General features: G+C 42.6%; 2 protein-coding genes and 1 pseudogene across 3 annotated transcripts; 1 reads left to right on the top strand and 2 right to left on the bottom strand.

The window, feature by feature from the left end:
* Nucleotides 1-186: 186 nt before the first annotated feature.
* LOC128459974 (6-phosphofructo-2-kinase/fructose-2,6-bisphosphatase 2-like) lies at nt 187-9,010 on the bottom strand (annotated as a pseudogene).
* Nucleotides 8,979-13,039, top strand: LOC128448229 (zinc finger protein 32-like). Its single transcript, XM_053430801.1, has 2 exons — nt 8,979-9,282; nt 11,973-13,039. The coding sequence occupies exons 1-2, from the start codon at nt 9,009-9,011 to the stop codon at nt 12,935-12,937; spliced, it is 1,239 nt and encodes a 412-aa protein (XP_053286776.1). The 5' UTR covers nt 8,979-9,008; the 3' UTR covers nt 12,938-13,039.
* Nucleotides 13,040-15,265: 2,226 nt separating this feature from the next.
* On the bottom strand, nt 15,266-21,895 carry LOC128448290 (6-phosphofructo-2-kinase/fructose-2,6-bisphosphatase 2). 2 transcript variants are annotated; one of them, XM_053430882.1, is made up of 9 exons: nt 21,701-21,895; nt 21,373-21,519; nt 20,911-21,015; nt 20,691-20,820; nt 20,555-20,617; nt 20,410-20,474; nt 17,137-17,304; nt 16,355-16,377; nt 15,266-15,681 (listed from the first exon to the last, which is right to left on the bottom strand). In XM_053430882.1, exons 1-9 carry the CDS (start codon nt 21,878-21,880, stop codon nt 15,612-15,614), a joined length of 951 nt encoding a protein of 316 aa, XP_053286857.1. In that variant the 5' UTR covers nt 21,881-21,895; the 3' UTR covers nt 15,266-15,611. The 2 variants fall into 2 exon arrangements, with proteins under 2 accessions (XP_053286857.1, XP_053286849.1); XM_053430874.1 differs by lacking the exon at nt 16,355-16,377.
* Nucleotides 21,896-22,359: the final 464 nt, after the last annotated feature.

Below are 22,359 nucleotides of genomic sequence, written 5' to 3' on the forward strand. Positions count from 1 at the left end.
GTGATGTCCCAATCTATAAAATTTAAGATAATTATTTTTATATGCTTGTTTGTACTGGGATGGTTCGGTTCCGTCTGTCAATCTGTGTGATACTGGACTCAGTAGATCACAGATCTATATAAAACAACATAGATCATAGGGCAGTGATTCAAAACAAACATATTTAATCTAATAAGCAAATAGCAGACAAGGATCGACATCACGTTACGAATGCAGGTAGGGAAGCGTTTATCTTTATCAGATTCATTTGACTCCGATATTTCTTTGAGTAAAAACAAGACTCATTGAAACTCACTTTTATCGTCTGCTAAAAAGGCACAAGGAGGCTGATTGGAGCACGGCAGTAACTTATCAATGATCAAACCTTACACATTCATCCAATGAAACTCTGCATTAGTAAATAAAAAGGCTGATGTTGAGGAAAAGTTAAGAAGAAAATAAACGTTTGCAAGAAGCAAATAAAGCAAATTCTTTGTTTGTTAACATGAACAAAAGTATCTCAACAAAATAGCAGTAATACCTACAAATCCCTTGAAAGAACACATAATGAATATGTATCGTTAAGGGCTGATTGAGACACATTAAAAACATTGTGAACAGCAGCTCGTAAACAGAAAGTTCAATCTGTTAACTATTGCCGGGACAATATGTAAAGTACTGTGAAGTATTTTCTAACAATGCTTCTATATAACAAGAGGGATACATCTTTATACAGTATTTTAATCTTCCTTCAGAACCCTGTTCAGTACAATCTCTCAAATCTATAAGATGAGACAACACACAATGGCTTCAGATAACAATCAAAAGTGCAAATGTCTGTCTATAAGATGAGCGGATTTATATTATAAAAAGTTTTACAGCATCTACTTTAAAACATGATCTGTTTGCAAATGTAGAAATTGATTTTTTTTCATATGTGATTGAATAGAGAAGAATAGAGGAACTGATACTCAGTGTATGTAATGATCAGTAAGGCTCTGTATTATTTACAGTACAATAAGGGTTAGTTGGCAGTTGAGTAAAACACTGTGTTGTGTTGATTTGTTGATAGATTTCTTGTAGTGCACATGCAGAATACTTTATGATACTAATGATAAGGCCTCCAGGTCAAAGCCCCAGCATGTAGAATAAAGACAAAGACACAAACTGCAGATATAAAAAAACAAAAATGACCGTGTCCAAGTTGCCTGGTTTTAAAACACAAACTCCTCTTTGACTTCATCCTCCTCTGACCACGATCTCCAATAACTGTAGTTCAAAAATACTTCTATCCGTCTTCTGAGTCATAATCGAACCCAAACTTTAATTTGCGCCGTGAAGAACAAGACTTTTCCTCTTCACTCAGAAGCGGACACAGACACTAGTTTCCTTGGAGCTGTCAAAGTCGATTCCTTCGCACAGGGACTCCTTGAAGAGAGAGGAAACGTCACTTACACTCACAGATTAATGCCTCACAGCAGAAAATTCTATTAGAGGAAACTAAAAGTCCCAGGAGTCTTAGGTTCCTATTTGGAAAATTGGGTCATTTATGTGGAGTGCTGTTAAACGGCCGCAGCACTGGAGACTGTTCATTAGAACATTGTCTAAGAAGAAGATATTCATTATTAATCACTTTTCTGAACCTACGTGTCATTGCTTCACTTTAATCAATACTAAGACACTCTTAAATAACCATTATATTATTATTAATACATTATATATGTGCACAGCAAAGTGTAGTTACTTGTCTATCATTTCACCTCTTTAAAACATATCTAGGTGTCTAACAAATGTGATAATCAAATGCTTTTAAAGAAGCCGCCTTTTACTGTCGCAGTCATTTATTAATTTTCCAAAGAATCAGGCTGCGATAGTCGTTCTTGATAACGTCTCTGAGATGAAACATATCGACAGCAGCTTTCTGAGTGCAAAGGTGATGAAAGGTTGAAGAAACCAAAGTGCTGGAAAACCATAAAAATACATGAAACACTATGATAATGTATATTGAGAGAACATGACTTGAACAATGGGTTGAATTATGGGAAAGAAAATGAAACGTTTTCCAAACTTTTTTCCCCAAGTCTCACGAAAAAAATACTCACAGACATCTGCTTCCTATTCGGGGCTGAAAGACGGGTTCAGAAGGAAAGAGAGAGAGAGAGAGAGAGAGATGGGCTGAAGCACTGTACCCACAAGCCAAAGCCAACACATACAGTGCCTTGCATAAGTATTCACCCCCCTTGGACTTTTTCCCATTATGTACTGTTACTAACTGGAATTCAAATAGACTTAAATAAACTTTTTCCCGTTTGATCAACAAAACATGCATAGTACTTTGGAGGTGCAAAATAAATTTTATTGTGACACAAACAATAATGAGAACAAAAAAGTTGACATCTGTTGGGTGCATAAGTATTCACCCCCCTGTGTCAATACTTGGTAGAACCCCCTTTCGCTGCAATTACAGCTGCAAGTCTTTTGGGGTATGTCTCTACCAGCTTTGCACATCTAGAGATGGAAAGGTTTGTCCATTCTTCTTGGCAAAAAAGATGAAGCTCAGTCAGATTGGATGGAGACCGTCTGTGAACCGCAATCTTCAAGTCTTGCCATAGATTCTCTATTGGATTGAGGTCTGGGCTTTGACTGGGCCATTTTAAGACATTAACATTCTTTAATCCAAACCATTCCTTTGTAGCTCTGGCTGAATGTTTAGGGTCATTGTCCTGCTGGAAGATGAACCTCCGCCCCAGTCTCAAGTCTTTTGCAGACTGCATCAGATTTTCTTCAAGGATTTCCCTGTATTTGGCTCCATCCATCTTTCCCTCTATTCTGACCAGTTTCCCTGTACCTGCTGAAGAGAAGCATCCCCACAGCATGATGCTACCACCACCATGTTTCACTGTTGGGATGGTGCGCTCAGGGTGATGGGCAGTGTTGGGTTTTCGCCACACATAGCGTTTTGCATTGAGGCCAAAAAGTTCAATTTTGGTCTCATCTGACTAGAGCACCTTCTTCCACATGTTTGCTGTGTCTCCCACATGGCTTCTGGCAAACTCCAAACGGGATTTTTTATGGATCCCTTTCAACAATGGCTTTCTTCTTGCCACTCTTCCATAAAGGCCAGATTTGTGGAGTAGACGACTAATAGTTGTCCTGTGGACAGATTCTCCCACCTCAGCTGTGGATCTCTGAAACTCCTCCAGAGTAACCATGGGCCTCCTGGTTGCTTCTCTGATTAATTTTCTCCTTGTCCGACTCTTCAGTTTGGGTGGACGGCCTCCTCTTGGTAGGTTTGCGGTTGTGCCATATTCTTTCCATTTTCTTATGATGGATTTTATGGTGCTCAGAGAGATGTTCAAAGCTCTGGATATTTTTTTATACCCTAACCCTGCTTCATATTTCTCCACAACTTTATCCCTGACCTGTTTGGTGAGCTCCTTGGTCTTCATGATGCTGTTTGTTCAGTAATGATCTCCAACAAACTCTGAGTCCGTCACAGAACAGGTGTATTTATACTGAGATTAAATTGCAGACAGGTGGACCCTATTTACTAATTATGTGACTTGCAAATGTGACTTGTGAATGCAATTGGTCGCACCAGATCTTTGTTAGGAGTTTCACAGTAAAGGGGGTGAATACATATGCACTCAACACTTTTCAGATTTTTATTTGTAAATAATTGTGAAATCCATGTAGCTTCTAAAGCAGGGGTGTCCAATCTATGGCCCGCGGGCCATCTGCAGCCCGCCATCCATTTTTAATTGGGCCGCATCAATGTCTAAAAATAAAATATATATTAAAAAAAATAATATAACAAATTTGAAACTAACAATTTAGTAGCACTAAAATGGCACTTACTTATACCACTTTGTTTTGCTTTATTTTTGAAGAAATTGTACTTTCTTGATTCTTGTCGTTCTGGGTTTGTACCCTCAGGGTTGATGCACTTAAGACCAGCGCATGCTTCTGCGTTTTCAGAGACACACAAGAAGGGGTACGCAAGCATGCAAGAGGCCCTTGCGTGCTTGCATACCCCTTCTTGCATGCGTGGCCCAATTTTTGTAGCTATACAACAAAGCTACGCAACCCTCACTTAGCCCGCAAGGCTGTGATTGGTCTGCTAACTACATCCTTTCCGGAGTCACATTTAAGGTTTCATTCCCCATAATACCGGCAGAAACCAAGGAAGATTTAAAAGAACGAATATGGACCAAATAGAAGAGCGTTTGTCAGAAGAGGTCCGAAAGTATGACCACTTGAAACTTTAAAACGTTACTCCACCTAGTGTTCTGGCGGTGAATTGCTTTGCAACACGCGCAACCCTTGGAGAACCATAAATTAAACGAGTCTATCGACACAACTGTGTGAAAAGCTGCAGCCGCAGTTGCAGAACCATGGGCCGGCCTTTGTAAGTCGCTTTGGATATAAAGGCCAACTTATGCTTCTCCGTTTTGACGGACACGGACAGATAGGACCGCCTTCTTTGCCGTGGAACACCCTCTCCGGGCCTCTCTGGGGCTCATCGGAGAGCTTTTCGTGCAGCTCTGATTTTTCTAACTACACGTCGGCATGGCGGAGAGCCCACGGATAGCCCTTGGCTGTGATTGGTCCGCTAACGCCAGCCTTTCGGGACGACATCATTTCCGGACCTCAAATTCCTGTTTCATTCCCTAAATCACAATAAACCCAAATCACAACTACGTCTCTATGATTAATGTGACAAGTGTGTTAAGCCAGCGGCGTTGTCCGGCTGATGGTGGCTGGTTAGAGCACTTCCGGCATGTGTGTACGGTCACATACGGTTATAACAAACGTTCATAACGGGGTTAGCGGGCTAGCCACCATGCTAACTGCGGTGGGAACAGCGCAAAAACCCGCTGACTTTAATTCCACGGCTGTCATGAGACTGTTTCTCAAACACCGTCAGGTTAGAAGCAAACACTTTGTAGTAGTTAGTATCGGGTGTCCGTGCTGACTGTGTGTGGAAGCTGGGGGGGAAGCTAGCTGCCTCCGTGTAGCTTCAAGCTGTTGCAGCTGTTGAATTAATAACGCAGTTCGGAAACAAGTCCAGGGTACCGCTGCGCTAAGACACGATAACATAAGCATTATGATGTCGCGTCATCAACAGCCTTTTTCTGTTAGTTGCCATCGTTAACTGTGTGTTAGGAGCCGGGGGGACGTAAATAAACCAACGTTGACTTCTTCTATATACCTCATGAGGTAGGCTTCTCTAAGCTTGACTTCCGTTGCGCCAACTACTGTTCTGGCGGTGAATTGTTTTCAGAACAAAAAGGCTTTTAGAACTATAAATCAAAAAGTGTCCGTCCGTCCGTAATGGACTCGGAGAAGCTTATATAGGCCTTAAGCGTCAGCTAAGTGAAATGTAATATAATGGACTATGGCCCACTGTAAGTCACTTCTCAGTTTAGACACCAGGTGGTGCCAAAATCAACAGGGAGGGGCGTGGCGGCGTGAGTGGCCCAGTCCTTCGTATTTTTTTCAGTATGTGGCCCCCGGGACAAAAAGTTTGGACACCCCTGTTCTAAAGCACCTGAAGCACATGAAGCTCCTCAAGCACATGAAGCTCCCGAAGCACATGAAGCTCCTCAAGTGCCTGAAGCACCTGAAGCTCCTGAAGCACCTGAAGCTCCTGAAGCACATGAAGCACCTCAAGCACCTCAAGCACCCGAAGCTCCAGATGTTCCTGAAGCTCCTGAAGCTCCAGAAGCTCCCGAGGCTCCTGAAGATCCTGAGGCTCCTGAAGCACCTGAAGCACCTGAAGTTTCAGAAGCACCAGAAGTACCTGAAGTACCTGAAGCACCTCAAGCTCCTGAAGCACCTGAAGCTCCTGAAGCTCCTGAAGCTGCAGAGGAGCTACAGCAAAGGACAGTCTGAAGAAAGTGATGTGTTTCTGAATATTAGAGCAAGTAAACCTTTTCAAATCAAAACACAAATTCAAATTATGAGCCTGAATATGTCTCCTTTTAAGAATAGAATAAGTAAAGCACAACCCTCACACACCTTCTCTTCATTTAACAGTGTAAACCTTTAAAATAATTCAAAGAAGCTCAAATACAGCTTTTCATTCATCCATAACCAGAGCGATGCTTATATGATTATTTCAGCCAAGCAGGGCAGCATGATCAGCCAGGGCTTCAGTCCATAACATATAAAACATTTAATTTAATAAGCTGAGCTGAAGGCAGGTTCAAGATTCAAGGGACAGGGATTAAAAAGAGGGAGTTAAAGAAGCAAGGCATCGCAAACAAGCATTAAACTAGTGGATACAACAAACAGGAGCCCGTCAGACTCCTTTGTGGTTTGCTGATTAATTGTGAATTATTTTTGATGAAAGTCAACAACACACACACATACTTTGCACATGTGACAACTTATGTGGCTTTAATTCAACAATGGTGAAATCACATTCATGTAAAAAATGAGATTATTCAATTTGAATGAGAGGAACTTACAAGGGGCAGGTCTCGATGTGTGTTCACTGCCTCCACGTTCAGATAAAACAGTTCCACTTTGCAACCTGCAAGATAGGAAACAGAAAATGTCAATAAAAGAAAGGGTCATAGGGTAAAGTCATGTGTCCTGGGGGGGAAGACCTACCATACGCCACAGGTGTGAGTTTGAGCACAGTGTGGAGCGGACACTTCATGTACGGCAGATCTTCTTTAGGATGATAAAAAAGCACAAATTAAACGTGTCCGTGTGTCGTGTGTGTGTTCTGTGATCATTCTTCTACCTGCACTTTTGTCCAGGAAGTACGCCAACAAACATCTCATCACGGCCTGGTGGCAGACGACCAGCACGTTGCCCTGTCTCTCCAGCTCCATGATGACCGGCTCCAGTCGCTGAACAAGATCCTGGTAGGACTACAGAGCCAGAGAAGATGATTTTAACAAAACATCAACCTGACTAACATCTGTGAACCACGATGGGATGGAAGGAGTGGGCCAGGTTACCTCTCCTCCTTGGTAGCGATAGTGATACTTGTCCTGGTCTCTCAAAGCAAACTCCTCTGGGAAAGTGTTCTCGATCGTCTCATAGCTCATCTCCTCACACACACCCTGAGGAGGGATATTAAAAAAAGAAAAGAATATTCATTCTAATATCAAAGAACAAATTAAAGTAAGCAGAAGCACTTTCACTGCACATAATACAAAGAAGCAAGTGCTTCTTTGTAACTGATGCATGGAAGAAAAGGGACGAAATGATTTTGAAAACAAATTTGCGGCTCCAAGCTACATCGACACATCTTCCTCATTTCTACTGGTTTCCTAACTATCATGAAGCAACTCTTTCATCCCACTAAGAGTTAGAATCGAGCATGCAGGCAAGTTCAAAAATGTTTCCCCCTCTTTCTAAATCAGACAAGTGATTCCTATCATTTCAAAACGTGGGAGGTTGGATGTCGGGGTACTGACAGCATCGATCTCGTTGAGAATCTTCCACTGCTCATAAGGAACCCCGAGCTCCTCCGCCGTCTGGATGGTTTTCCTCAGTTGACTCGTCCAAACCTTTAAATCCGACAGTTGGTGTTCCTCTATGAAGCCTCTCAGGGCGTGGGCGAACTGGGATACGAGAGAAACTCAAATCAACAATCATCGTCTAGATATCATCAATTCTTTTCTAAGGGTTACTGTCTGTTTTATTAGATTAATGCTCGGGAAAAAACCAATGGAGAGAATTAAAGCAAATCCCATCCCAGTGAACTAATGAGTCTTGTGATTGTTTTTTTCTGTGTACTCGTACCTGTTTCCCTCTAGGAGAAAGCTCGGAGTCCCCCCCGATGCGGCCCTCCACATTGTGGTTCCTCTCTCCGTGGCGGCACAGGTAGATGGAGTGAGAGTGCACATTGATGTTCATCAGGTAGTACACGATCTTGCTCTGGATGTAGTCCTGCACCCGGTTCACCAGGAAACGGCGGCTCATGTTTATCCCCTTGATGAACGACAGGTCCCTGAAGGTGGTGATGTATCAGTGGGGGCTCGACTTAAAATCTGTTTACTGATGCCATCTATTGTTTATTTGTTGCAAACTGCTATAAAACTTTTGAGGTTCACCGGAGCGATCCAATGATCCAGTTAAAAAATGTAATGACCTATTGAAATAGAGAGAAGCAGATGTGATCAGCTCTTACTTGTCGTAGTTGTCAGGATCTAACGGTTGATAAGTGACCTTGTAGCACTTGATGCGTTTGACTCTCTGTGTCTCTCATGGCAGTCGGGACTGGACACCTTCACCTCCTGCGGCAGGTAAGCAACACAGTCAGACCATGTGAGCAAGCAGCATGGTTCTTACATATCAAAGCATTCACCAGGAATATTTATAGATTATGGGTTTGGGTAGAGAGGCAGCTGTGCTTCGTGGAAATTAGCAGTGATTTTATTATGTATCAGCGTACAGTCTAATAACATGAAGACTCCCTACTTGAACAGATTTATTAGTCAGTCTGTAATAATACTGATGGTGCAACCTACTGACAAGAGGAAATACGCGTTGTTTTACAACTATCATCCAATTTACAGTAAGTTTTCCCAGTGTGATGTGCAATTGATAGTGTTGACCCAATTGAGCAATTAGCAGGCCAGAATCGACATCACGTTACGGACGCAGGAAGGGAAGCGTTTATGTGCTCGGGCCCGTTCAGTGCTGCTCTTCAGTCCTCGAAATTGTTGTTTATTTTTGGTTTTACTGTCGGGGTTGTTTAATTTAATAATTGAGTATTTCTACTTCACTGTCTTGTACTTTTACTTGTAATGGAATATTACTTTACTGTCTTGGTACTTCTACCTCAGTGAATGATCCGAATTCTTCTTCTACCATTGGTTGAGTTTATTTTGTTGCTTATACTTTAGTACTTGTTTACTTGTACCAGAGTATTTCTACTGTGCAGTATTAGTACTTTCGTTTCCTCTTCGTCCTCCAGTCCAACAGGGGTCACTGCTGGCTCGGAGCTCGGAGTCTCTGGCTTCCTCTGTCCCCTCAGAGACTCAGAGTGGGGAGGAAGGAGGAACATGTCGGCCGTGCAGCTGCTGCGGGTGTCGGTACATGAGCAGATCAGCGCTGCCGCTGAAGACTTCCTGCTGCAGGTGGAGAAAGGAGGAGGAAAGGCTGAAGTCCTGGAGCTGAGAGCGATGCTCACCGAGCGGCTCGCGGGGGCGGGGGAGGAGATCCTCACGAGGCTTGAGGAAACCGTGGCTGGGTACGAGGACCGAGTGGAGCGGTCCGAGCGGGAGAGGAGGGTGATCGATGCCGCGATGCAGCCCGTAGTCCGGCTGCACAGAGCAGGTCAGTCCCGAGAGCAGGGGGGTAATTCATGTTCCCAAGGGGCCACATGAGAACATGGACAGTTGTGAAGGGCCGGGCCAATAGGCTGAACTCAATTCTACTCGTTTTAATTTGATTCTACTGGTAAGAGTAAATGTTATGATTACGTCATGACGGTAAGCGTGCTGCGTCATTTCCTGTTTTCTTGCCGCTGGTGGTGGTCACGCTCTCTGAACTAGCTCCTCTGCTAACAGCTGTGTCTCTGTATCACTACGGCTAAACACTCACTCACCGGTCCATAGTTAAACAGCCACACACCCCAGCCCCTACTCTCTGGTGCTTCGTGACTCTGTGTGAGCTCAGCCTCGTAGTCGAACAGGCGGATACAGCAGCGATGTCTTCTCTCTCTTGCTCCGAGCGTCTCTTGCTCGTGTTTACTGACTCCTCTGCCTCCATTAACAGTAGTGGTACATGTAATAAATACAATGTGTTGGTAGCGATGGAGGCGAGGCTTAGCGACCTAGAAGCTTGGCTCCGCAGCTTAGAACCTCCGTTAGCTATAGTTAGCTTAGCCGCCGCGGTGCCACCCAGCCTAGCACGTAGCTTAGCCTCAACTAGCAGTACCTCGACCTGTTCCGTGCAGCCGGGAGCCCAGGGCGGCGAGGTGACGGTCCGGACGGGGCATAGTGCTACCATTAAAGAGCCCACGATTAAGGAGCCACCAGCTCACGGTTCAAACAGATTATCCTGCGACCACAGTCAGTTGCATCCCAGGGACCAGAGCAGGCGACATCGAATCCAATTTAAGTTACTGGCGAAAACTAAACGTAAATACAGGAAAATCGTAATTCACGTTGGCAGCAACGACTCCCGGCTTCGCATGTCGGAGTTCACTAAAGTGAATGTTGATTCCTTGTGTGCTTTTGCAAAAACGATGTCGCACAAAGTAATTTTCTCTGGCTGTCTCCCCAACACAACAGGTGATGACATGTTAAGCCGCATGTTGTCTTTTAACCGCTGGCTGTCCAGGTGGTGTCCTGTAAACGGTTCCGGGCTTTGTAGATAATTGGCTAAGTTTCTGGAGGAAACCTGGTCTTGTTAGGAGAGACGGCGTCCATCCCTCTTGGGATGGGGCAGCTCTCTTATCCAGGAATATTACTCAGTCTATAACATGACAACCCAGTGTTGGGACCAGGAAGCAGAGCTGCAGTGCTACACACTTCTCTGCGCTCCCTTTGGATCAGTCACACAACCCCATAGAGACTGTGTCTGTCCACGTCTGATTAAATTATTTTAATGCAACATTAACCGAGCGAGAACTCCACAAAATAATCTAATACAAATTAACACAACCTCTGCAACAACGCAGGAGACTAAGACTTTTAAATGTGGTCTTTTAAACATTAGATCACTGTCATCAAAGGCTATTTTAGTTAATGAACTAGTCTCAGATTACAATATAGATTTATTGTACCTCACTGAGACGTGGCTGCATCCTAATGAATGTGTCAGTCTAAATGAATCTACTCCCCCCAGTCATAAATTCAGACACGTTCCCAGAGAATTCAATTTGAATGAACTCATTTTAATGTCTTGCTCTTAGGCTTCCACGCCAATCCAAGAAACACCAACAGCCAATCATATTTGCTGTATATTACCGTGCTCCTGTGCTTATACTGAATTTTTTACAGGATTCCCTGAGTTTTTATCAAACCTAGACCTAAAGACCGATAAAATTATTATGGTGGTGACTTTAATATTCATGTTGACAATAATAAAGATAGCCTTAGCGTAGGGCAGTGCAATTAATACAAATTTAATCGTGATTTCGATTATTGGATCAAACGATCTCCAAACTAATATAATCGAGTTGAAATGATTTTCTGATATTGCATGCGCAATTCAGCCCTTCCCCCAAAGCATTCAACGCTGCCCTGCTGACTAGCACTCACTGTCAAGCAGCTGTAAAGTGAAGGAGGAGAGTTGTGTGTGCGGTGACCTGCGTTATTTAAATAAAACAGAGAGAGTGGAAAATGGCAGACCTGTCTGATCGACAAAAAGGGCAGAAAAGGTTTTCTTGTATGGGAACACCAAGGATTCAAAGAATCCAAAGAGGAGCAGCACCACACTATGTAGCGGCAGCGCCATGCCATTCTCAAGCGTCCGTGATTCTCTGCTTGTTGTTGTATGTAACCCGTTCAATGTTGGTGTTTGGGGGTAAATGATGATGGTCGTCATAGCCATCCCCCACCCCTCTCTTTCACTGTCTGTCTGTTTTTTTGGAGCAAAATACTGAATAAATGCATCATGTTTTCAAACTCAAAAGCATCATTTGAATAATCGTGATTTCAATATTGTCCAAAATAATCATGATTATGATATCTTTTTCAACACTTCCCGTCTCTGTCTGCTGCACCCGGCTGCTCCACGTCTCACCTGAATAATGAGGAGGATTTGATGCTGTTGTGAACGAGTCTGTGCAGAAAAACCTGCTGCTGTGAATGACATTTTTTTTACCAGAAACCTTTTGTTTTATGCTGCTTCCTTTACGAGCTGCGTCGTTACACCAACTGTAAACGACCTCAACATCTCTTCTTCCTGAATGTGATCGTTCAACAAATGCCAACAGTCGACATTAAACAACACAACACAAGTTTTTCCAAACACTTCAGGATACTCTAAAATTATAAATGTGTGTATTTGTGTTTCAGTGTGTCCTGCAGACGTCCAGCAACTGATGGTGATAAAAGAAGAGGTTCCCCCTGAGCAGCCGCAGAGGAACCCTCTTGTGGACCAGGAGGACCCAGAGCCCCCCCTCATTAAAGAGGAACAGGAGGAACCGTGGACCAATCAGGATGGACAGCAGCTTCAAGGACTGGAGGAGGCTGATATCAAGTTCACATTGACTCCTGTCGCTGTGATGTGTGAAGAAGATGAAGAGAAACTTAAATCGTCAAAGCTTCATCCGAGTGAGAGGAAGGAGAACAAAGCGGACTGTGGAGGACCAGAACCAGCCAGGAACTCAGGTCCTGATGGATTTTTACAACAAGGTCCTGAGGATAAGAAGGAAGACTCTTCTGAGACTGAAGAGAGTGAGGATGATTGGCTGGAGACCAGGGAACCTCAGACTGGCTTAAATACAAGAAACAACAAACGGCCTCTAAGTGATATGGGATGTAAGACAGAGAAAAAATCGTTTAGTTGCTCTGAGTGTGGTAACAGATTTAACCTAAGGGGCAATCTAACTAAACATATGACGATTCATACAGGAGAGAAACCGTTTAGTTGCTCTGAGTGTGGTAAAAGATTTAGCCAAAGGGGCAATCTAAATAAACATATGAGGATTCATACAGGAGAGAAACCGTTTAGTTGCTCTGAGTGTGGTAAAAGATTTAACCAAAGGGGCGATCTATATAAACATATGACGATTCATACAGGAGAGAAACCGTTTGGTTGCTCTGAGTGTGATAAAAGATTTAGCCTACGGAGCCATCTAAATAAACATATGAGGATTCATACAGGAGAGAAACAGCTTAGTTGTTCTGAGTGTGGTAAAAGATTTAGCCAAAGGGGCAATCTAAATATACATATGAGGATTCATACAGGAGAGAAACAGTTTAGTTGCTCTGAGTGTGGTAAAAGATTTAACCAAAGTGGCGATCTAAATAGACAATGAGGATTCATACAGGAGAGAAACCGTTTTGTTGCTCTGAGTGTGGTGAAAGATTCAACCGAAGGGGCAGTCTAAATAGACATATGAGGCTTCATACAGGACAACAACAGTTTAGTTGATCTGAGTGTGGTAACAGATTTAAGATTCAGTTCTATCAACGAGACATGTGAGGATTCATAAAGGAGAGAATTGATTCAGTTGCAACCTTTGCAACAAAAGATTTATTAGGATTTATCAGCAGATATTCATAGTATACATATTCGTAGTTCACTGTTTTAATTAGACTATTAACCATCTTTTATGTCCCTAGAAAATATAACTCATTGAATAACACAATGTGTATCTAAAAAATGAATCTTGATAGGAGAAATAAGCAACTGAGTGAATTAATTAATTTCCCTTTTTGCTATTCAACCTGCTGAGTCATTTAGCTTCTCCATTCAACCTCTCCATTTCGTGACACTTTTGGCCTTGTGCTGATAAAACAAGGTAAAACAAAGCAAATTGGCCAAAAAATCGAATTTCATTTAGTTCTTTAATAATATTGATAACGTTTTTGATATAACAAGGGATAATACAATGAAAGTCAAAAGGGATCAATAACACAGTTGAATGCTCAGATTCATTTGACTCTGATATTTCTTTGAGAAAAAACAAGACTCATTGAAACTCACTTTTATCGTCTGCTAAAAAGGCACAAGGAGGCTGATTGGAGCACGGCAGTAACTTATCAATGATCAAACATTGCACAGTCATCCAATGAAACTCTGCATTAGTAAATAAAAAGGCTGATGTTGAGGAAAAGTTAAGACGAAAATAAACGTTTGCAAGAAGCAAATAAATCAAATTCTTTGTTTGATAACATGAACAAAAGTATCTCAACAAAATAGCAATGATACCTACAAATCCCTTGAGAGAACACAATGAATGTGTATCATTAAGAGCTGATTGAGACACATTAAAAACATTGTGAACAGCAGCTCAAGACAGAAAGTTCATCGGTCACCTACTGCCGGGACGATATGTCAAGTACTGTGAAGTATTTTCTAACGATGCTTCTATAACAAGAGGGATAAATCTTTATACATCATTTTAATCTTCCTTCAGAACCCTGTACAGTACAATCTCTCAAATCTATAAGATGAGACAACAAACGATGGCTTCAGATAACAATCAAAAGTGCAAATGTCTGTCTATAAGATGAGCGGATTTATATTATAAAAAGTTTTTACAGCATCTATTTTATAACATGATCTGTTTGCAAATGTAGATATTGATTTTTTTTCATAATATGTGATTGTATAGAGAAGAATAGAGGAAATGATACTCAGTGTATGTGTTGAAGGTGGGATGTAAAGGAGTGGTTTGAGCGTGGTGGAAAAAACTCTCAGGGAGACTCAGCGATGAAGGTGAATAAAGGGAATTATTTATTATCCCATAATAAGGCCGACAAGGCAGAATTAACTAGAAAAATATATAATTAAAAAAAAAAAAGAGCAAGAAAAAACAAACACTTGCAAATAAAAAAAATAAAGCGGCACGTGGGCCCAATACAATACAAATACCAATATACTTCTCAGCATAACACTTTCAAGGGGCGCTCTCAGACTTACGTCCTTCTCTTAGCTTCCCCCCTACAGACTAAACCCACAGGCTTATATGTGATCGAACCCCGCCCCCACAGTTGGAACAATCCAACATACAATCAAACACAGGGGTGTCACAGGTAAAAAATCCCCCAAAGCTTTAACAGCTTATCCCACAAATTCTTTGACAAGACAAATACTTTGCAACCTATTAACTGCACAATTCCCCCAAGAAGGCATAGCAAACTAATAAAATATCATTCTAAACAAAAAGTAAAATACTCCTCGGGTTCACTTCCGGCTAACCCGGAAGTCGAACGCCTATTTACTTCCGCGTCACCGGGCGCTCGCCTTTCACAACAAACGAAGACGCGACGCTGAACCACGGTAAAACAACGCTGTGTAATATGCAATTAATGTGACCTTTTAAACTAAATAAACGGAACATTTATAACATAAGACATTGTGTGGAGTGGTGATTTTAACGGAAAACTGACGGGTACAAAGGTGTATAAACTGTAGCGGTGTACTTGGTGGAAGGAAGCTTTTGCACGGATGTTTGGATGGAAATGGATGGGTTAATAAACATAAACATGGTATGTGGCCACGGACAACAGACGTGCAACACATAGTTAACATTTGTAGAGATACACGTGTAAACGATGCAGCGTATCACTGCCGTGACGGTCGCCGAGCGCACCGTCACAGTATGTAATGATCAGTAAGGCTCTGTATTATTTACAGTACAATAAGAAACAGTTGGCAGTTGTTTAAAACACTGTGTTGTGTTGTTTTGTTAAAAGATTCTTGTAGTGCACATGCAGAATAGTTTATGATACTAGTGATAAGGCCTCCAGGTCAAAGCCTCAGAATGCAGAATAAAGACAAATACAGAAACTGCAGATATAAAGAAACAAAATTGACCCTGTGTCCAAGTTGCCTGGTTTTAAAACACAAACTCCTCTTTGACTTCATCCTCCTTCAAACCACGATGTCCCAAAACACTAGTTCAAAAATACTTCTATCCATCTTCTGAATCATGATCGAACCCAAACTTTAATTTGCGCCGTGAAGAACAGGACTTTTCATCTTCACTCAGAAGCGGACACAGCCACTAGTTTCCTCGGAGCTGTCAAAGTCGATTCCTTCGCACAGGGACTCCTTGAAGAGAGAGGAAACGTCTCTGACACTCACAGATTAATGCCTCACAGCAGAAAATTATATTAGAGGAAACTAATAGTCCCAGGAGTCTTAGGTTCCTATTTGGAAAATTGGGTCATTTATGTGGAGTGCTGTTAAACGGCCGCAGCACTGGAGACTGTTCATTAGAACATTGTCTAAGAAGAAGTTATTAATTATTATCACCTTTCTGAACCTATGTGTGATTGCTTCACTCTAATCAATACTGAGACACTCTTAAATAACCATTATATTATTATTAATACATTATATATGTGCACAGCAAAGTGTAGTTACTTGTCTATCATTTCACCTCTTTAAAACATATCTAGGTGTCTAACAAATGTGATAATCAAATGCTTTTAAAGAAGCCGCCTTTTACTGTCGCAGTCATTTATAAATTTTCCAAAGAATCAGGCTGCGATAGTCGTTCTTGATAACGTCTCTGAGATGAAACATATCGACAGCAGCTTTCTGAGTGCAAAGGTGATGACAGGTTGAAGAAACCAAAGTGCTGGAAAACCATAAAAAGACATGAAACACTATGATAACGTATATTGAGAGAACATGACTTGAACAATGGGTTGAATTATGGGAAAGAAAATGAAACGTTTGCCAAACTTTTTTCCCCAAGTCTCACGAAAAAAATACTCACAGACATCTGCTTCCTATTCGGGGCTGAAAGACGGGTTCAGAAGGAAAGAGAGAGAGAGAGAGAGAGAGAGAGAGAGAGAGAGAGAGAGAGAGAGAGAGAGAGAGAGGTGGAGATGGGCTGAAGCACTGTACCCACAAGCCAAAGCCAACACATATACAACAAATACACAACAAATATACTTATGAATATGCATTTGTAAATAAAAAACACAATTTTTATGGGTTTAAAATCTATAATTTACATTTTATATTAATTTTCAATTGCAGTTAAATGTTCTCGAATGGATTTCAGTAAAAAAGAATTGTCGCTCTAGAAAAGAGTGTAAATCTAAAATTTAAGATAAAAAAAATTGATGCTGATATAAATTATTGTCTTATAGAAGATGCTTGTAAATAGATTACTACTCTTAAACCACCTCTACTCCACATAGCGTTTTAATTACATTTTATTTCAGCAGAGGCTCAACTCATCAGGAGTGTATCTCACAAAGAGACATGCTGTTCTGCATATTCATGCTGGAAACAGACCAGTGGTGAAGCAAAGGTCATGCAAGACAAACATCAGACGGCCAAGAAACATTCAACAAAGAGAACTTTCCTTCGAGACCCAACACGTGACAGAGACACAGAGACGAGTCCCATGTCAACAAGGACACTAAATCATCGAGAGGATACAAGACTGAGGGGAGACGGATGCCAAACACACAACTGTGGTGGGAGGTGACTGATTGAAGTTGACGGAGATATATTTGAAGAGAGGGGGGCTATAACTCTTTCACTAACTTGGCTTTGCCGTCCCTCTGGCATCAGAGCTGATGGCGTGGGGGCAAGCGGTAGCCAGGGCGGGTTTCCCGCACTGTAGAGCCTGGGACGCTTGACCTGGTCGTGACTGGACAAGGGAGTATAACTATTCCTCCGAGGTACGAGAGCAGAGTCCCTCAGGGTTTCATCCTGGTAGGAGATGAGATGCTGCAAGGTGTTAAAGGAAAAAACAAAAGATCTGGGGACTCCTGATCACAGCCGAGCAGAGTAACCATCCTCTCCACATTGACTCGGGTAACAGGTTCAACAACAGAAGCCAATTCAAAGGAGACTATGAATTGAATTGGAGAATTTAAGGGGACTGTTAATGAGTGTCATTCTAGTTTGTGCATGTAAAAAACCTGCAGTTAAAAGCCTAAAGTCCTCAGTGAAGGCAGCTCCTCTCCCCCACAGACAACATAGTTCCTGAAGCTCCTCAAGTATCTGAAACTTCTAAAGCAGGGGTGTCCAAACTATGGCCCGCGGGCCATCTGCAGCCCGCCATCCATTTTTAATTGGGCCGCATCAATGTCTAAAAATAAAATATATATTAAAATAAATGATATAACAAATTTGAAACTAACAATTTAGTAGCACTAAAATGGCACTTACTTATACCACTTTGTTTTGCTTTATTTTTGAAGAAATTGTACTTTCTTGATTCTTATCGTTCTGGGTTTGTGTTGATGCACTTAAGACCAGCGCATGCTTCTGCGTTTTCAGAGACACACAAGAAGGGGTACGCAAGCATGCAAGAGGCCCTTGCGTGCTTGCATACCCCTTCTTGCATGCGTGGCCCAATTTTTGTAGCTATACAACAAAGCTACGCAACCCTCACTTAGCCCGCAAGGCTGTGATTGGTCTGCTAACTACATCCTTTCCGGAGTCACATTTAAGGTTTCATTCCCCATAATACCGGCAGAAACCAAGGAAGATTTAAAAGAACGAATATGGACCAAATAGAAGAGCGTTTGTCAGAAGAGGTCCGAAAGTATGACCACTTGAAACTTTAAAACGTTACTCCACCTAGTGTTCTGGCGGTGAATTGCTTTGCAACACTTGCAACCCTTTTGAGAACCATAAATTAAACGAGATCATCAACACAACTGTGTGAAAAGCTAAAGCCGCAGTTGCAGAACCATGCGCCGGCCTTTGTAAGTTGCTTTGGATATAAAGGCCAATTTATGCATCTCCGTTTTGACGGACACGGACAGATAGGACAGCCTTCTTTGCCGTGGAACGCCCTCTCCGGGCCTCTCTGGGGCTCCTCGGAGAGCTTTTCTTGCAGCTCTGATTTTTCTAACTACACGTCGGCATGGCGGAGAGCCCACGGATAGCCCTTGGCTGTGATTGGTCCGCTAACGCCAGCATTTCGGGACGGCATCATTTCCGGACCTCAAATTCCTGCTTCATTCCCTAAATCACAATAAACCCAGATCACAACTAAGACTCTATGATTAATGTGACAAGTGTGGTTAAGCCAGCGGCGTTGTCCGGCTCACGGTGGCTGGTTAGAGCACTTACGGCATGTGTGTACGGTCACATACGGCTATAACGAACTTTCATAAAGGGGCTAGCGGGCTAGCCACCATGCTAACTGCGGTGGGAACAGCGCAAAAACCCGCTGACTTTAATCCCACGGCTGTCATGACACTGTTTCTCAAACACCGTCAGGTTAGAAGCAAACATTTGGTAGTAGCTGGTATCGGGTGTCCATGCTGACTGTGTGTGGAAGCTGGGGGGGAAGCTAGCTGCCTCTGTGTAGCTTCAAGCTGTTGCAGCTGTTGAATTAGCAACGCAGTTCGGAAACAAGTCCAGGATACCGCTGCGCTAAGACACGATAACATAAGCATTATGACCCGCTGGGTGTCACTTTATTTCAGCAAAAACTGTCGCGTCATCAACAGCCTTTTTCTGTTAGTTGCCATCGTTAACTGTGTTTGAGGAGCCGGGGGGACTTAAATAAACTAACGTGGACTTCTTCTATATACCTCATGAGGTAGGCTTCTCTAAGCTCGACTTCCGTTGCGCCAACTACTGTTCTGGCGGTGAATGGTTTTCAGAACAAAAAGGCTCGTAGAACTATAAATTAAAAAGTGTCCGTCCGATCCGTCCGTCCGTAATGGACTCGGAGAAGCATATAACGGCCTTAAGTGTCAGCTAAGTGAAATGTAATGTAATGTATTATAATGGACTATGGCCCACTGTAATGCACTTCTCAGTTTAGACACCAGGTGGCGCCAAAATCAACAGGGAGGGGCGTGGCGACGTGAGTGGCCCAGTCCTTCGTATTTTTTTCAGTATGTGGCCCCCGGGACAAAAAGTTTGGACACCCCTGTTCTAAAGCACCTGAAGCACATGAAGCTCCTCAAGCACATGAAGCTCCAGAAGCACATGAAGCTCCTCAAGCGCCTGAAGCACCTGAAGCTCCTAAAGCACCTGAAGCTCCTGAAGCACATGAAGCACCTCAAGCACCTCAAGCACATGAAGCTCCAGATGTTCCTGAAGCTCCTGAAGCTCCAGAAGCTCCCGAGGCTCCTGAAGATCCTGAGGCTCCTGAAGCACCTGAAGCACCTGAAGTTTCAGAAGCACCAGAAGTACCTGAAGCACCTGAAGCACCTGAAGCTCCTGAAGCTCCTGAAGCTGCAGAGGAGCTACAGCAAAGGACAGTCTGAAGAAAGTGATGTGTTTTCTGAATATTAGAGCAAGTAAACCTTTTCAAATCAAAACACAAATTCAAATTATGAGCCTGAATATGTCTCCTTTTAAGAATGGAATAAGTAAAGCACAACCCTCACACACCTTCTCTTCATTTAACAGTGTAAACCTTTAAAACAATTCAAAGAAGCTCAAATAAAGCTTTTCATTCATCCATAACCAGAGCGATGCTTATAATGATTATTTCAGCCAAGCAGGGCAGCATGATCAGCCAGGGCTTCAGTTCATAACATATAAAACATTTAATTTAATAAACTGAGCTGAAGGCAGGTTCAAGATTCAAGGGACAGGGATTAAAAAGAGGGAGTTAAAGAAGCAAGGCATCGCAAACAAGCATTAAACTAGTGGATACAACAAACAGGAGCCCGTCAGACTCCTTTGTGGTTTGCTGATTAATTGTGAATTATTTTTGATGAAAGTCAACAACACACACACATACTTTGCACATGTGACAACTTCTGTGGCTTTAATTCAACAATGGTGAAATCACATTCATGTAAAAAATGAGATTATTCAATTTGAATGAGAGGAACTTACAAGGGGCCGGTCTCGATGTGTGTTCACTGACTCCACATTCAGATAAAACAGTTCCACTTTGCAACCTGCAAGATAGGAAACAGAAAATGTCAATAAAACAAAGGGTCATAGGGTAAAGTCATGTGTCCTGGGGGGGAAGACCTACCATACGCCACAGGTGTGAGTTTGAGCACAGTGTGGAGCGGACACTTCATGTATGGCAGATCTTCTTTAGGATGATAAAAAAGCACAAATTAAACGTGTCCATGTGTCTTGTGTGTGTTCTGTGATCATTCTTCTACCTGCACTTTTGTCCAGGAAGTACGCCAACAAACATCTCATCACGGCCTGGTGGCAGACGACCAGCACGTTGCCCTGTCTCTCCAGCTCCATGATGACCGGCTCCAGTCGCTGAACAAGATCCTGGTAGGACTACAGAGCCAGAGAAGATGATTTTAACAAAACATCAACCTGACTAACATCTGTGAACCACGATGGGATGGAAGGAGTGGGCCAGGTTACCTCTCCTCCTTGGTAGCGATAGTGATACTTGTCCTGGTCTCTCAAAGCAAACTCCTCTGGGAAAGTGTTCTCGATCGTCTCATAGCTCATCTCCTCACACACACCCTGAGGAGGGATATTAAAAAAAGAAAAGAATATTCATTCTAATATCAAAGAACAAATTAAAGTAAGCAGAAGCACTTTCACTGCACATAATACAAAGAAGCAAGTGCTTCTTTGTAACTGATGCATGGAAGAAAAGGGACGAAATGATTTTGAAAACAAATTTGCGGCTCCAAGCTACATCGACACATCTTAGTCATTTCTACTGGTTTCCTAACTATCATGAAGCAACTCTTTCATCCCACTAAGAGTTAGAATCGAGCATGCAGGCAAGTTCAAAAATGTTTCCCCCTCTTTCTAAATCAGACAAGTGATTCCTATCATTTCAAAACGTGGGAGGTTGGATGTCGGGGTACTGACAGCATCGATCTCGTTGAGAATCTTCCACTGCTCATAAGGAACCCCGAGCTCCTCCGCCGTCTGGATGGTTCTCCTCAGTTGACTCGTCCAAACCTTTAAATCCGACAGTTGGTGCTCCTCTATGAAGCCTCTCAGGGCGTGGGCGAACTGGGATACGAGAGAAACTCAAATCAACAATCATCGTCTAGATATCATCAATTCTTTTCTAAGGGTTACTGTCTGTTTTATTAGATTAATGCTCGGGAAAAAACCAATGGAGAGAATTAAAGCAAATCCCATCCCAGTGAACTAATGAGTCTTGTGATTGTTTTTTTCTGTGTACTCGTACCTGTTTCCCTCGAGGAGAAAGCTCGGAGTCCCCCCCGATGCGGCCCTCCACATTGTGGTTCCTCTCTCCGTGGCGGCACAGGTAGATGGAGTGAGAGTGCACATTGATGTTCATCAGGTAGTACACGATCTTGCTCTGGATGTAGTCCTGCACCCGGTTCACCAGGAAACGGCGGCTCATGTTTATCCCCTTGATGAACGACAGGTCCCTGAAGGTGGTAATGTATCAGTGGGGGCTCGACTTAAAATCTGTTTACTGATGCCATCTATTGTTTATTTGTTGCAAACTGCTATAAAACTTTTGAGGTTCACCGGAGCGATCCAATGATCCAGTTAAAAAATGTAATGACCTATTGAAATAGAGAGAAGCAGATGTGATCAGCTCTTACTTGTCGTAGTTGTCAGGATCTAACGGTTGATAAGTGACCTTGTAGCACTTGATGCGTTTGACTCTCTGTGTCCCTCATGGCAGTCGGGACTGGACACCTTCACCTCCTGCGGCAGGTAAGCAACACAGTCAGACCATGTGAGCAAGCAGCATGGTTCTTACATATCAAAGCATTCACCAGGAATATTTATAGATTATGGGTTTGGGTAGAGAGGCAGCTGTGCTTCGTGGAAATTAGCAGTGATTTTATTATGTATCGGCGTACAGTCTAA

Source organism: Pleuronectes platessa, chromosome 2 (assembly GCF_947347685.1).
Source record: "Pleuronectes platessa chromosome 2, fPlePla1.1, whole genome shotgun sequence".
Classification (NCBI taxonomy): Eukaryota; Metazoa; Chordata; class Actinopteri; order Pleuronectiformes; family Pleuronectidae; genus Pleuronectes; species Pleuronectes platessa.